The sequence below is a fragment of the Macrotis lagotis genome, chromosome X, assembly GCF_037893015.1.
Source record: "Macrotis lagotis isolate mMagLag1 chromosome X, bilby.v1.9.chrom.fasta, whole genome shotgun sequence".
Classification (NCBI taxonomy): Eukaryota; Metazoa; Chordata; class Mammalia; order Peramelemorphia; family Peramelidae; genus Macrotis; species Macrotis lagotis.
This window is the reverse complement of record NC_133666.1, coordinates 49,127,431-49,141,763: the sequence shown is the minus strand read 5'-3', so window position 1 is coordinate 49,141,763 and position 14,333 is coordinate 49,127,431. Positions and strand designations below refer to the sequence as shown.

At 37.7% G+C, this 14,333-nt stretch overlaps 1 protein-coding gene across 3 annotated transcripts in view; it reads left to right on the top strand.

The window, feature by feature from the left end:
• LOC141497398 (fibronectin type-III domain-containing protein 3A-like) overlaps positions 1-14,333 on the top strand; it is an 80,512-nt gene that overhangs the window by 15,628 nt on the left and 50,551 nt on the right. For 2 of the 3 annotated variants that reach the window (XM_074200044.1, XM_074200046.1), the window contains exons 2-3: positions 10,758-10,885; positions 14,230-14,305. In XM_074200044.1, the coding sequence (XP_074056145.1) occupies positions 10,793-10,885; positions 14,230-14,305 (169 nt within the window). In that variant the 5' untranslated portion in view covers positions 10,758-10,792. Of the gene's footprint in view, positions 1-9,870; positions 10,886-14,229; positions 14,306-14,333 lie in introns of those variants that run through there. The other variant, XM_074200045.1, reaches the window with a different exon arrangement.

The window sequence follows — 14,333 nt, the reverse complement described above, 5'->3', positions numbered from 1 at the left end:
TACTTTCCACATTTCTCATTTGGTCTTTAGAACATTTGGAGGTAAGCACCTTTCTTATCCCCATTTTATAGATGAAGAATCTGAGTCAGAGAGGTTAAAGTGATTTGCTCAGGGTCACGGTAAGTGCCCAAGGGAGGATTTGAATTCAGATCTTCCTGTCACCTATGCTGCCTCAGTTTAAAATGAATAAATATAAAGAAAAACTATGAGAGGAACAACACTAACAGAATGGGGGGGGGGGCAGGAGGGATCAGGAATGGCTTTATGTAGAAGTGGTAATTTAATTAGTTCCTAAATAATAATATTAACAAACATGTATGGTGCTTTAAGAATTGCAAAGCATATCTCATTTGATCCTCACAACAACCTATAAGGTAGGTGCTATTATTAATTCTATTTTACAATGAAAAAACTGAGGCTGAGAAAAGTTAAGTGATTTTACCTAGTGTTGCACAGCTAGCCAATATCTTTCGATTTGCACTCAGGTCTTCAGAATCCAATGCCAGATTTTATCTACTGCAGCATACATGAGACAGGTTGGGGGGGTTGCTGCATTTCAAGTATGTGGAATAGCAAGTTGGCCAGTTTGGCTGACATATTAAGTGCTTGGAAGGGAATGAAGTGTAGCAAGACTGTTATGGTAGAGCAGGGCCAGCTTGTGAAGAGATTGAAAGATCCATGAGAAAGTTTATATTTGATCCTAGAAGCACTAAGGTCCACTTCAGAGTCTGTTTCAGTAGTTCAGTCCAGAATTAGGGTTGTGGCTGTGTGAATGAAGAGAAGGAGCTATGTTGGAGAGGGCATACAGGAAAAAAATGGTATATTTTGGCACCAAACTGAATGCGGCAGGGCTGGGGGTGGGGAGGAGACAGTGAATGAAGAGTCCAAGTGATACTGAAGTTATGAACCTAAGTGACTAGAATGATGGTAAAGGGGCAAGTTTGAGGGGAAAGATAGTTCCATTTTGGACATGTTTAGGATGCCTATAGGACGTAACAGTTTTAAACATCCAATAAACAATTGATCTTGAGAGATGAGTTCAGAAGAAACACTCAGGTTGGCTCTATTGATCTGGGAGTTAGATGCATATACAAATGACAATTAAACCTATGATAACTGAGGAGGTCACCAAAAGAATTCATTGAGAAGGGATAGAATTTAGATGATGATACAGAAAAGAAATCTAAGTGGACACCCACATAAAAAAAACCAAGAGAAGAGAGGGAATTCAGGAGGAGAAACATAATCAGGAGCATCAGATGAGGAAGACAAGAAAGATGAAGATAGGGGAAAGGTCATCAAACTTGGGAACTGTATCATTTAGAAATTTGGAGATAGTTTCAGTTGAGTGATGAGGAAGCCGGATTGCTATATTAGAAAGCCAATTCTTGGGAGAATACAAATATACCTCCCTCAAAATCTGAAAGAGTCCTTACTGTATGATTATTATGAAAATACTGTTTAAGCACATTTTCTATGCATGGCATTTTCTCTTAATAACTGCTCTAAAATATAGGAAGCTTGGGTAACTTAGATTCAAAAATGTGTAGGAGTAGAATCGCGTAGTTAGAATTTCTGATTAATGCTCCTTTCAAATTACTAAAATGTAAGGTTACTGAGTTAAACTGTTTTTTCCCAAGAATTCATTTAAAGTATTTGTTTACTGGAGGAGTTTCTGAGCCCTGTCTTCTTGAATTTACATGATTTGATGAGATTTGAATTAGAATCTGACAAGAAATTTAATCTGAAGGCACCATGGTTTAGTAGTTGACCAAGTCAAGAAGTGTTTATTAAGTACCTACTATGTACCAATACTGAGTGCTGGAGAGAAAGAAAGAATGATCGAAGTAGCCCCTACCCTCAAGGAGCTCACATTCTGTGGCTACCCTGCAAATAGCTATGTCCAGGCTACCCTGGAGATCACCCCAGCCTGCAGGTGCTCGGCTTCTTACAGAATAGGGGGTTTGAGATGAGGCTAGAAGGAAGCCACTGGGTAGGGTGAAGGATGGAGAAAACTTCAGGCATTGAGGCCAGCTAATGAATAGAGGAATGGAGTCTTTTTCAAGGAATACCAAGATGGCTCATGGCACTGGATCATAGAGCATGTGGGAAGATTGGAAATGTTGGAAGGGGCAGAGTGGAAGTATCTTTAAAAGCTAAAGAGAGGATTTTATATTTGATTCTGGAGGTGCTGAGGAGCCACAGGGAGGTGACATGGTCAGACCTTCACTTTAGAAAAATCACTTTGATAGCTGAGTGGAGGGCATATGGGACTGGGGAGAGGTGAGGCAGGGAGAGCAGTCAGAAGACCAGTATGATAGCTCAGTGGGAGGTGAAGAGGCCCTGCACCAGGGCAGTGGCTTTGTTGGAGGAGAGAAGGCAGAGACCAGAGATATGGTGATGGTAGAATTGTAGAACTTGACAACCGATTAGATGTGAGATAGTGAAGAGTCAAGAATGCCACCTAGCATTTGAGTGCCTGGGAAAAGAAATAGTTCACATTTCTAGAGTACTTTAAAATTTACAAAGCACTTTACACATGTGCTCATTTGATCCTTGCAGGTGTTATTATTATCCCTACTTTCCAGGTGGGGAAACTAAAATAGTTTAAGTGACTTGCCCAGGGTCACATAGCTAGTAAATATTTGTATTTGACCTTCAGATCTTGACTCTAGGTCCAGTCATCTATCCATTGCCCCACCTAGCTTCCTCAGTAATAAGAAAGAGGGGAGTGTTTGTGGTGGGGGGGGAGACTGGAAGATAATGAGTTCAGTTCTGAATAAACTGAGTTTAAGATGGCTCTGGGGCATCCAATTTGAGATATCCAATAGATAGTTGGAGATGTGAGATATTATTAGGACGTAGACCGAGAATAATTTGCATAGAGATGATAGTTAACTTAATAGGAGCTGATGAAATTTCTCCAAGTGAAGTAGTACAGAGGAAGAAGAGGGCCCAGGAGAAAAGTTTAGGAAACAGCCACAGTTCTCAGGATCCAACAAGGGGTCAAACCACTAGCACTCTAGGCTGGGAGTCGGAAGACCTGGGTTTAAATTAGAGGTTGGACTAGTGGGGAAGCTAGGTAGTGAAGTGGATAGAGCACTGGCCCTGGAGTCAAGAGGACCTGAGTTCAAATTCGGCCTCAGAGACTTAATAATTACCTAGCTGTGTGGCCTTGGGCAAGTCACTTAACCCCATTGCCTTACAAAAAACTGAGGTTGGACTAGAAGAGTCTTCTTTCCAACTCAAGATCTTCCACTCCTCTGTTTGCTTCCTGATATTCATTTTAGTCAGCTTCCCCTCCTTTTAGGCAGGAATGTTCTCTTCTTGAAAAGCCACTGGTATGTGGAGCTCTGAAGAGGCTGAGAAGATGGCTAAGAAAAATGGCTGATGGGGCAGCTAGATGGCGCAGTGGATAGAGCACCGACCCTGGAGTGAGTTCAAATCTGGCCTCAGACACTTAATTATCTCACTGTGTGGCCTTGGGCAAACCACTTAACCCCATTTGCCATGCAAAAACCTAAAAAAAAAAAAAAAATGGCTGACTTAGCATTTTGGGCTGCCTGTTGTGGGGGAGAAAGCGTAGCTGGGTCTGGACATAGGACTTGTGCACAAGGACCACATCATTTAATTTCTCAGAGCTTGAACTTCTTCATCTAGAAAATGAGGATAATATTGGTACTACCTGCTTCACAAGATTAGGGTGAGAAAAGGAGTCTCAGGTTTTCAAAGTACTAAGTAAATGAGAGTTGTTATATGGGGCAAAAACTGAATATGTTCCTGGAGATTTGTTTACAGGACAGCTTAGAGTCAGAAGGATTCTAGGCACTGTTCAAATAATCCCAAAAGGTCTTATGCCTAAACCAATTTGCCAAGAGGATCAGGATCCTTTTTGATTTGCTCTAAGTGGTGAAGACCTGTTGGACCTAGCCTTGCTTCTGGACTATATATGCATGTTCTTCTAGCAGTGAATTGATTCTTTGGAAACATGATGTTGGATGAACTGTTTTGAGTACAGCTCCATATGAGCAGTGTTATAAATGCATTATCAGTCAAATAGTACTACAGCAAGGGGCACCCCGGGTAGTATTTGGCTTCATTTGTAGAACAATATTTGATATGAACCTGTAAGGTTTTTGATAGCCCTTATTTATTTACAAATTTGACAATTTATTTAAACAAAATCATACTTGCTACTGAATAGAGCCAAGTCCACAGCTACATAGGACCTTAAATAGAGTGTGTGAATGTCCCCGATTTTAGCAGCACTAACGCAACAGAAAAGGGTCAGAATTGTGGGAGGGGGAGAATGAGAAAGTATTGATAATGCTTAATAGGTAGGGGGAAGTATGAAGCAGTACAAATGGAAAATTTGAAAACCCATCCATAAGAAATGGCTTGCATCTGTTCAGTGATAATCCAGCATAAAGCGCATGTCAAATCACTTCCTGATTTTTTTTAGAGTAACAGTTGTGGAATCTTTAGTTATATGAGAAATATGTAGCCTTGCCAAAAAATAAAATGACAATAACACATTAATGTGGGCTGCCATACATAGAAAATAAAATCTAGTTTGAGACAGATTGAAAAGGGCTATAAAACATGCCTAGCCTTTTCAAAATTATGTAAATGAGTTGATGTCATAATTAATCGATGATGCTTATCACCCTTGGAGAGCCTCAGAGCAAGGTAAAGATGCCCTACACATTCTGATTCTTTTGGAATGTTTAGATCTACTTCCAGCCTGCCAAGTAATTTCTTTTTTCAGAGAATTCTCAAAAGCATTCATTTCTACCATGTTGGCGGTTCATGTTTCTACCTTTTCAAAAAAAATGAGATTTTTCTCTGCAACTCTGGGCCAACACTGTCTCATGTAATGTTATATGAATAATTTGGCTGACACTTTCCATCCCAGAAATGTTGTACTATATTAAGGAGTTTCTATATGTGGCTCATGAACCACTTATGGAATTCCTAGAGTGAGTGATCTGAATCTTGGCAGCTAGTGGTATGTAAGTGTGACATGTAAAGTTGGGGGTTTGTGCCAGTTTTTAACTCTAGAATCAAATGGAACTGGAACTGAGCCTGTAACAGGGCTTTTTAACTTGTAATTTCAGTCTCCTGATGTGTTTATACATAATATACATATGTGTGTGTATATTTATATATATATATATATATATGTAAGTTAAGGATATCCTTATCTATATTTTTAGTTCAGTGATAAGCTGATGTAGCCATACATATTTAAGAAATCCAATGCATTTTCAATTAGATTTTGGTACAGGTGGCCCTTCAATATTCTCAGGGGATTTTACTTCCATTAGCCATATTACCTCCATTGGTGCAGATCATAACCCACCCATGCCTTTTTATCAACTTTGATCCTAACAAAGATGAATAAGATACAGTCCTCACTCTCCAGGAGCTTAGATTCTCACATGGGAGAACATTATATAATTTTGCAAAAAAAAATAGATATAAAAATAATTGATAAAGGACAAGAACGTGGTAACCACAATAAAAGAAGGGTGGATGAAGAATGTAGATTTCAGGTGAGGGACAGCATAGGATTGTTGTTTTAGAGCCAGAAGATAACCCCAGAGGGCAAAGAGTCTGTCTTATTTTACAGATGAAGTATGGGGTGGGGACAGAGGAGAACAAGAAAGGGGAAGTATGGAAGAGGTTGGACTTTGGCATACCTGGAAATCATAGTATCTTAGTGCTTCAGACCCACTGACAGTTGTAGAATCTGTTTCACAGTTGACTTTTTCTTTGCAAAACTTTTATAAATCAAGGATCCTTCCTCTATCATTGGTCACCATGGTGACCTCCTGACCTCTCAAAATCATAATTTTCTTTCATCCTGGGGAACCCACTAACTCTTGACTCTCTAGGAATTTGTGCTTCTGGGGCTCAGCTGTAATACCCAGCTTTGCCTTTAGGTGTTACCTATGCAAAGTAATTTATGAATGATGATTTGGGTTATCTAAAGTAAATTAGCCCTTCTCTTTGTCAATCTATAACAATTCTCTATATTCAATTTACTTAGAGATACCTTTTCAAGTACTGCTGTATATTATAGGAGCCCTCATGAGATGCCATGCGTATGAGAACAGTAATTGTTTTACATGAAAGAAAAATAACTGGAACTTGAACGTCTCTTAACTTACAAGAGCAGTAGAGAAAACCTTGTTATCAGAGATGAACAAGTGTGCTGGATATGTTCATGTTTAGAACTGTAGGTGACATGACATTAAATATGCAAGCCTATTACATTTGGATACCTTCAACTAAGTATAGTTAAAATTGCTGAAGGGGTTTCCTCCCGCTCTAATGAATTTAATTTTTGTCTTAAGCACTTCAATTCTTTTATAAGACTTAAGTTTAGGTTCCTGAACTGAGGTGTGGTATGTCACATTCCTGGAAGAGAAGATTTTTAAGGCCTAGCTATAAGTCACTAAAAATAGGGGGTTTAGACTCATCACTTCCAGCATAATTTAATTTTAGCATTGCGACTGGCAGCACTATAGTACAGGTATTTTTAGTAGGGATAATTATATGTCATCTGATATGAATATATTTTATATGCTGTGGTAATTCAGAGAATGGTAAATTGGATGACATGGACTGACATTCAAATGCAAATAACTTAAGTAATCAAGAATGATTAAATAATTTATGCAGTTTCAACTGTTGTTAACCAAAAGCAAATAAATAGTAAGTAGTATTTTATATGAGACATGTGTTTTTCTGACTTGGCATGTAGTTTGGGCAAGGCCAGTGTTTAACTTTTATATAAACACTTGACTTAAGGGATATTAACTGTAGGTTTCATCTATACCTTCTTAGGGAATGTTTTTAGAGAGATTCAACCAATCAACAAGGATTGGGGGATGCAAATACAAAAGTCACTGAAAAGCATAAGAATCATAGCAATGGTGGTGAGAGTATTTTTAATAACATCTTCAGTTTAGTCTGATACAGATTCAATATTAGGAGGCATGTGTATTGTAGATCTTTCTCAGTTTGCCTATGTTGAGCATAAAATAAAGGCGGTAGCAGGCTTAGATGTTTAAACTGCTCTTCTCCTAGGTTGTAAAATGTTTTTAATGACTATTTTCCTTGAATACTGTGGAGATCAAGAGCAGTGTGGTAATGAGCAACTGGGGGGGGGGGTCGGAATAAATCATCTCTGAAGTCCTTTTTGGCTCTAACATCCCTTAAGTCTATGAGTAGAATTTGTTAGACACAAAACTAAATGGGACAGTTGAATCCACAGGACTGGGCCTTTAAACTGTTGAGTGCAACAAAAATCATTCATTCTCTCTCTGGACCTGGTTTGCAGCTGAGCCTAAGAAGGAAAGACCCTGTTAAACAAGCTTGGATGCTTTGAGGAGGAATCTGCAATGTGTAATGGACTACTGTCTAACACTTGGACTAAGACCAGTAGCCATTTAGCTGCTTTGTAGCTGGGGAGCTGGCAGTCTGTGCTGGAAGAAACACAGATGATAAAGCAGGGCTGCAAACAGTGTGCACCTGGCCAGATGACCATGGCTATTGTGGGAGGGAGAAGAGCCTATGGTTGGGGCTATTAGGATTGTGCTTTTCCAGATCATATATCACACTTGATGTCCATAAAGATAATGTAACTGCTGAGGCTGATGGGACTGCTAAAAATCACATCTCTATGTGACATGATAGGATTTGGGGCCTGATCTCCACAACTGATTTAAAGTCTTTCCATTGTAGCACATTTGAGAGTCTGTTGTCATTTACCTTTCTACCCAAATTCAACTGGACCTCAGATTGGTGTGGTTATTAGTGGAGCTGCCTCAGCCATTTGAAAACTTCATCTTGCATGGCACTGGCAGCTTCGGGTACAGAGTAGTTGCCAGGAGACAGTCTGAGGTGTGTTCTAGCATCATCAACAAGGAAGGTAGTTGTAACAAAGCTCTAAGCTCTTCCCAGGCTCTAAAGGGCCCGTTTCTTATCCAATATTCGGTACTCGAAAGCAAACACAAGAAATGGCAACTTCATTAAGGGTAAATCGAGGATTGCTGGGGAAAGGGAACAAAGTTAATTGCTGTATTTGTACTGTTATATTCCAGTAAGGAATCACTGTCATCCTGGTACGGAGTAAGCAATATTGTATTTATTTGTGGTTTCTCTGTTAATTGCAAAGTAGTTTTCAGTTTTGTCTTATGCAGTCTGAAAAACTGATAGAGATAAATGTTGGCTGGTCTACATTGGCATCTTTTTTCCAGAACAGGTGGTAGTTTTTTAATATGGTGTTTATATGTAGGAAAACTGCATTTTATCTGGTGTAAAAAGAGAAAGATTTAATGGATCCCACAATAGTAAGAATTGTTCTGTATTTGTTTGGCATGTTGTATTTTCCAGATATTTTCCATTTTACTTATTTCATTATATTTTTACACCAGTCCTGCAAGGTGAGCAAGGCAGGTATTATTTTCTCCATTGGGTAGATGAGGAAATTTCTAGTGCCCTGATTTAAATTCTGGTTGAATTGATGCAGTGTGATTTAATGAATAGTCTTCGAGTTAGAAAACTGACTTTTTTTCTGGTCATGTCACTATTAAACATTTATCAAAAGAGTAGGTCCTAGGGCAGTTCAGTGGAGTAGTACATAGAGCATCGACCCTGGAGTCAGGAGGACCTGAGTTCAAATACAGCCATAGACACTTAATAATTGCCTAGCTGTGTGACTTTAGGCAAGTCACTTTAACCCCATTGCCTTAAAAAAAATTTTTAAAGTAGGTCCTTCCCCCATTGAGTTGTTATTATCCAGTGGACTTAGAAATGTACTGTTCTTGGGAATCACCTACTTGTATCTATGTTATTTAACTTCGATATACTGTTCAACCATTAGTCACTCTTTGAAATGGAGCAGACTTTGCCACCTATGTGAGAAGAACCAAAATCTGTGATTCCAACTTCAGTACTGCCTTTCATTTATGAGGTGTGGGATAATGACTGGATTTGAGGTTAGGAAAAACTGCTTTGATGCTGTGTAGTTGTGTCACCATGGGCAAGGCACCTATTCTAAGTCAGTTTCCTCACCTGTAAAATAGGGGTAACCTGGCAACCTCTCACTCTTGATTCATCACTCTTCCTCACCTCATTTATCCAATTAATTGCCATATCTGGTCATTTCTTTCTCCAGATGCTCTCTCAGACATCTTGCTTCCTTTTCATTTCTATAGCTACCACTCATCTTAGTTCAGATCCTCATTCCCTCCCACTTTGACTATTGCAGTAACCTCTTGGTTGGGGTCTCTGCCTCAAGTCTATTTTTTTTTAGGTTTTTGCAAGGAAAACGGGGTTAAGTGGCTTGCTCAAGGTCTCACAGTTAGGTAATTAAGTGTCTGAGACCAGATTTGAACTCGGGTACTCCTGACTCCAGGGCTGGTGCTCTATCCACTGCACTACCTAGCCACCCCTGCCTCAAGTTTTTACCCATTCCAAATCATTCTGCACTTGGCCACCAAACTGAGTAATGTACAACAAACTCCAATGACTCTCTTATTCTAGCATCAGTTATAAAGTCCTTTGCTTGACATTTAAAGATCTTTGCAATTTGGGTGACATGTAAAGATCTTTGCAACTTTGCAACCCTTTCTTACCTTTCCAGTCTTATTAGACTTTACTTCCCTCTTCACACCCTACATTCCAGCCACACCAGCCCACTCCATCTCCTTGCTTTTGCACTCATCCCCCAGGCTTACAATATACACCTCACATCTGCCCCCTTAGAGTCCCTAGTTTCCTTCAAGATACAGTCTAAGTGGGATGACTAGGTGGCTCAGTGGATAGAGCACCGGCCCTGGAGTCAGGAGTGCCTGAGTTCAAATCCGGCCTCAGATACTTAATAATTACCTAGCTGTGTGGCCTTGGGCAAGCCACTTAATTAACCCCATTGCGTTGCAAAAAAAAAAAAAGATACACTCTAAGTGTGACCTTCTTAATGAAATAGCCTGTGATTTCTAATGTTGCCAGGGCCTCCTACATTCCCAAAATAAACTTGTATTGATTTTGTGTATTGTATATATGCTCATATATGTATGCCTTATTTCTCCCACTAGAATGTTAGTTCTTTGGACTGTTTCACTTTTTTTTTTCTTTTTATCTCTAGTGTTTAGCACAGTCCCTCCTCATACACAGTAGGTGTTTAATGTTTGAGTAATTGATTGTCAATAATGATACTTGTATTGAGCTCATAGGCTGGTTGTGAGGCTCAAGTTTTATATTGTTGTTCAGTCAATTTTCAGTCATGTCCAAGTCTTTGTGACCCCATTTGGGAATTTCTTGGCAAAAAATACTGGAGTGGTTTGCCATTTCCTTCTCCAGTTCATTTTACAGGTGAGGGAACAGAGGGAATCAGGGTTAAGTGACTTGTCCAGGGTCACACCACCAGGGTCTGAAGTCAGATGAAAACTCAGGAAGATGACTCTTCCTTATTTCAGGTCTGGCATTCTATCCACTGCTCCACTTAACTGACTTATATGAATAGGTATGCCTACATGTCTATATGTGTGTGTACACAAACATATATTATAATGTGTCATTTTAAAGCCTCTATAAAAATCTGTTGTTATTATTTATAAAAGCAATTTTCATAAAACTTTTATGGAAGGCAAATTACTTAAAGACTACTACTTTCTAGAGTATTTTGGAAAGTGACTTATTAGGAAAGAAATACGAACTTCATTTAATTGGCTTCATTTCTTTTACAGGCTGATCAATGTAAGAAATAGTCCTTTTATGTATTATGGCTGAACAGGTTCCTGCTTTAGAACCTACACCCGTAATGAATGACATGTCTCTTCCGCCTCATCTGGTAAACGGGGAAAACATGCAACAGGTGAGAATGGGTATTATTTTTAAATTAAAAAAAACACTTAGCTTTTTTAAAGCCTAGTATAACTGTTATGCCAAAAAAAATTATGCAGATACATGGAGTCAAACCCTTTTTTTGGCACTGTGTGCTCCAGCAATGAGCTCATGTCTTTAGTTCTTAAGTCATCATTACCAACAGTATTATAATCCTCATCTCTTTATTGGTGCTGCTCATCATCTACCCTAATTTTTAAAGACATCTCTTTGGTTCCATCCACTTGTGTGAAAATTTTGTCTAAATATATTAAAAGTGTTTAAATATATAAAAAGGTTTGGTGCCCCAATGGCTAACAGTTTTGGACTTTCCAAAATGTCAGAAAATATTGATTTACAAATGATGATTCAATATATCCATAGGAAATAATGTGTGTATATAGATGTGATATTCACATATATATGGTACATTTTTTTACATTTTACTAACACTGATAAGGGTCTGATAGCCAACATATAGAAATTTAATATGCTGAAAGCTATTACTCATCAGATAAGTGATCAGAAAACATGAACAAACTTCATGAAAGAAAAATTCCAAACTATTAACCCTATAAAAGTCTGCTCCAAATAACTAATAATAAATGCAAATTAAAACAGCTCTTGAGATCTCACTTCACACTCAGCAAACAGGCAAAGATTATAAAATACAGAAATGGTCAATGTTGGAGGGTCTGTGAAAAGACTGTGAATTGATCCTGCTGTTCTAGAAGGCAATTTGGAATTATGCAAAAAAAAAAGTGACTAGAATGTGACTTGACTCTGAGATCCTACTACTAAGCATATAAGAAGTGTTAAAGACAGAAAGAAAAGTTTCACTTATATCAGATTATTCATAGCAGCACATTTTTGACATAGCAAAGAATTAAAAGCAAAGTAGGTGCCCATTAATTGGGGAATGGTTAAATCATTTGTGGTATGTGAATATAATAAAATATAACTATAATGACATAAAGCACATCAATAAAATAAAAATAAATTTTAAAAAATTTTTTATTTGCAATAAGCTGACCAAAAGAAAAAGACATGTCCAAGTAATGTTTGAACTAGTTATCTAGATGATACCCTTGAACCCAGCATTGACCATTCATAGATTTAGAGCTGGAAGGGACCTCATGGGTCATCTGATCCACTCCCTTCACTTTATAAAAGAGTAAACTTTAAGTTCAAAATACTCTCTGTTATTCTTTAATGCCTCTTCTGTAGAAATACCAGAATATTATAGTACCTTAAATAGCTGACAAAGTAGGTTATTTTATTGAAAATAAATTTTGTATTTACTTATAAATCAAAGATGTTTTAAAAGAACTGTTTATCAGGTAAGCCCAAATGTTTATAAAAACAGGGGATAACTTCCCTACTTATCCCAATGCCCTATATTACACAGATCACAATCACATTAAATTTGTTTATTGGCAAAATGGTCACCTTCTTATACCTGGCTAAAGAGTGAAGTCCCAGAATTTGGAGGTGAAAGGCACATTAGGAATGAGCTTGTCCCGATTATTTTTTTTTTATTTCATAGATGAGAAAGCTGAAGCCAAGAGGAGTGAAATGTTCTCACCAAAGTCATATAACTAATTAGGAACAGAACCAGAATCTGCATTTCTTAACTCTTTCCATTGTACTTGGTTAGTTCTTTGGGGGATTCAACCAGATTGAGTTTTATTCATAAGAGGAAACTGTCTCTCTTGGTTTGAAGAATTGATCCTTCTTGGCCTAATGATTACTTCTATTGTCATCCAAGATCAAAGGTGTTGTCAGAATTGATGTGGCTTCTATTTTAGACTTACATGATCAAATCAAAAATAATGATATGCATTCTTGAAATTTTAAGTTCTCTTAGCTTTCTTCTGATATTGTGGACATAATAATGATAGCAGATATTTCTCTAACACTTTAAGGTTAACAGAGCATATTTCAAATGTTATCTCATTAGATTCTTACAATAACTCTGGAAGGTAGGTAATCATTTTCTCATCTTACAAATGAGGGACTGAAATTCAAAGAGATTAATTGACTTGCTTACTGGCACAAATCTGGGAAGTGTCTGATACATGATTTGAACCCAGGTCTTAATTCTAAGTTCAAGGCTGTATCTACTATGCCACCTAACTACGTGTATAGAAAAATGATGATTGATTCCTTCAGTCAATTTCATCATAATGGTTAAGAGTAAAGTTTTTGTGTTTAAAGTACCATTTTGAACAACAATGATTTAAGTTACTAATACTTTCTGATGGTAATAATTTTACAAAAACAAAATACCATAGACTTCACTTTTGTTGGTTTGGTAAACCATTGCCATGCTAACATTTCCTTTTGGTCTTCACAGTCCTGCCCAAACGAGATGCAAATGTTGTTGGAAAATATTTATCAAAATAAATAAAAGCACGATAAAACAGAGATAATATTACATTTTAAAACTTAGTCAATATGTAGTCTGCAGCAATCCTTATGTACAGATGAATAGCTCCCATTTCTATTCAAGTTTAATACCATTGGGTTACATGACCATTCTAGAGAAATCCAACTTAACATATGGAATGTCAGGCCCTCATTTCATATCTACATTAAAAAGAAGCACAGCAGAAAAGTGGGGGCTACTAGGACAATATATTGTATCCATTTTCAGAATGAGGCTTTCTTTATTGAATGCTTTTGTTAAACTGATTTTCATTGTCACAAAGGGAAAAGGCACCAATAAAATGTGTTTTACAAATGAAAAAGCAGTGAAATCCAGAGAGAGTACATTCAGCTTTTAACTTTGATATCAGCTTGTTGAAGAGAAGGCAGTATAAAAATAGTTTTGTTGAAATAATCATCCAACTTCATTTTTTGATCACCAGTTGTACCAGTTTACATATGGAGGGCACTATTGGTATCCATTTTGTTGGTCATTAGCTATAGCTGCTGGTCCAGTAGAGGAAGTATGCCAGGTGACCATATATTCTCCAGTGTACTGTTCCTCAAGTATTCTGGGACTCTGTAGCCAAAAAGAAATTAAGGTTTGGTCTTTACACCTTTCAGCACTTGTTTTCTAATAAGAAATTCTTGTGTGTTTATCCTGAACTTTATATTTCCAGTTTTTAACCAGTGGAGTAAAGTGAAAAAGCCTGGGACGGGTAACTATAGGTTTTTAAAGGGATTGATTAATTTAATTTCTCCTTTGGGCTAATTTACTTGCTTAGCTAGAGATCTGGATGGCTCCCAGTGGGCCCCCTTGACCAACCTGAGACTCTCATAAAATAAACAAAGATAGATTCTTTTCTAGTCATTAAGGACAACACATTTAACTATAGCTCTTCTTTATAGGTTATATTGGTGCAGGTCAATCCTGGAGAAACATTCACCATTAGAACTGAGGATGGACACGTTCAGTGTATCCAAGGTAAGTGAAAATTTAATCAAATGGGTGG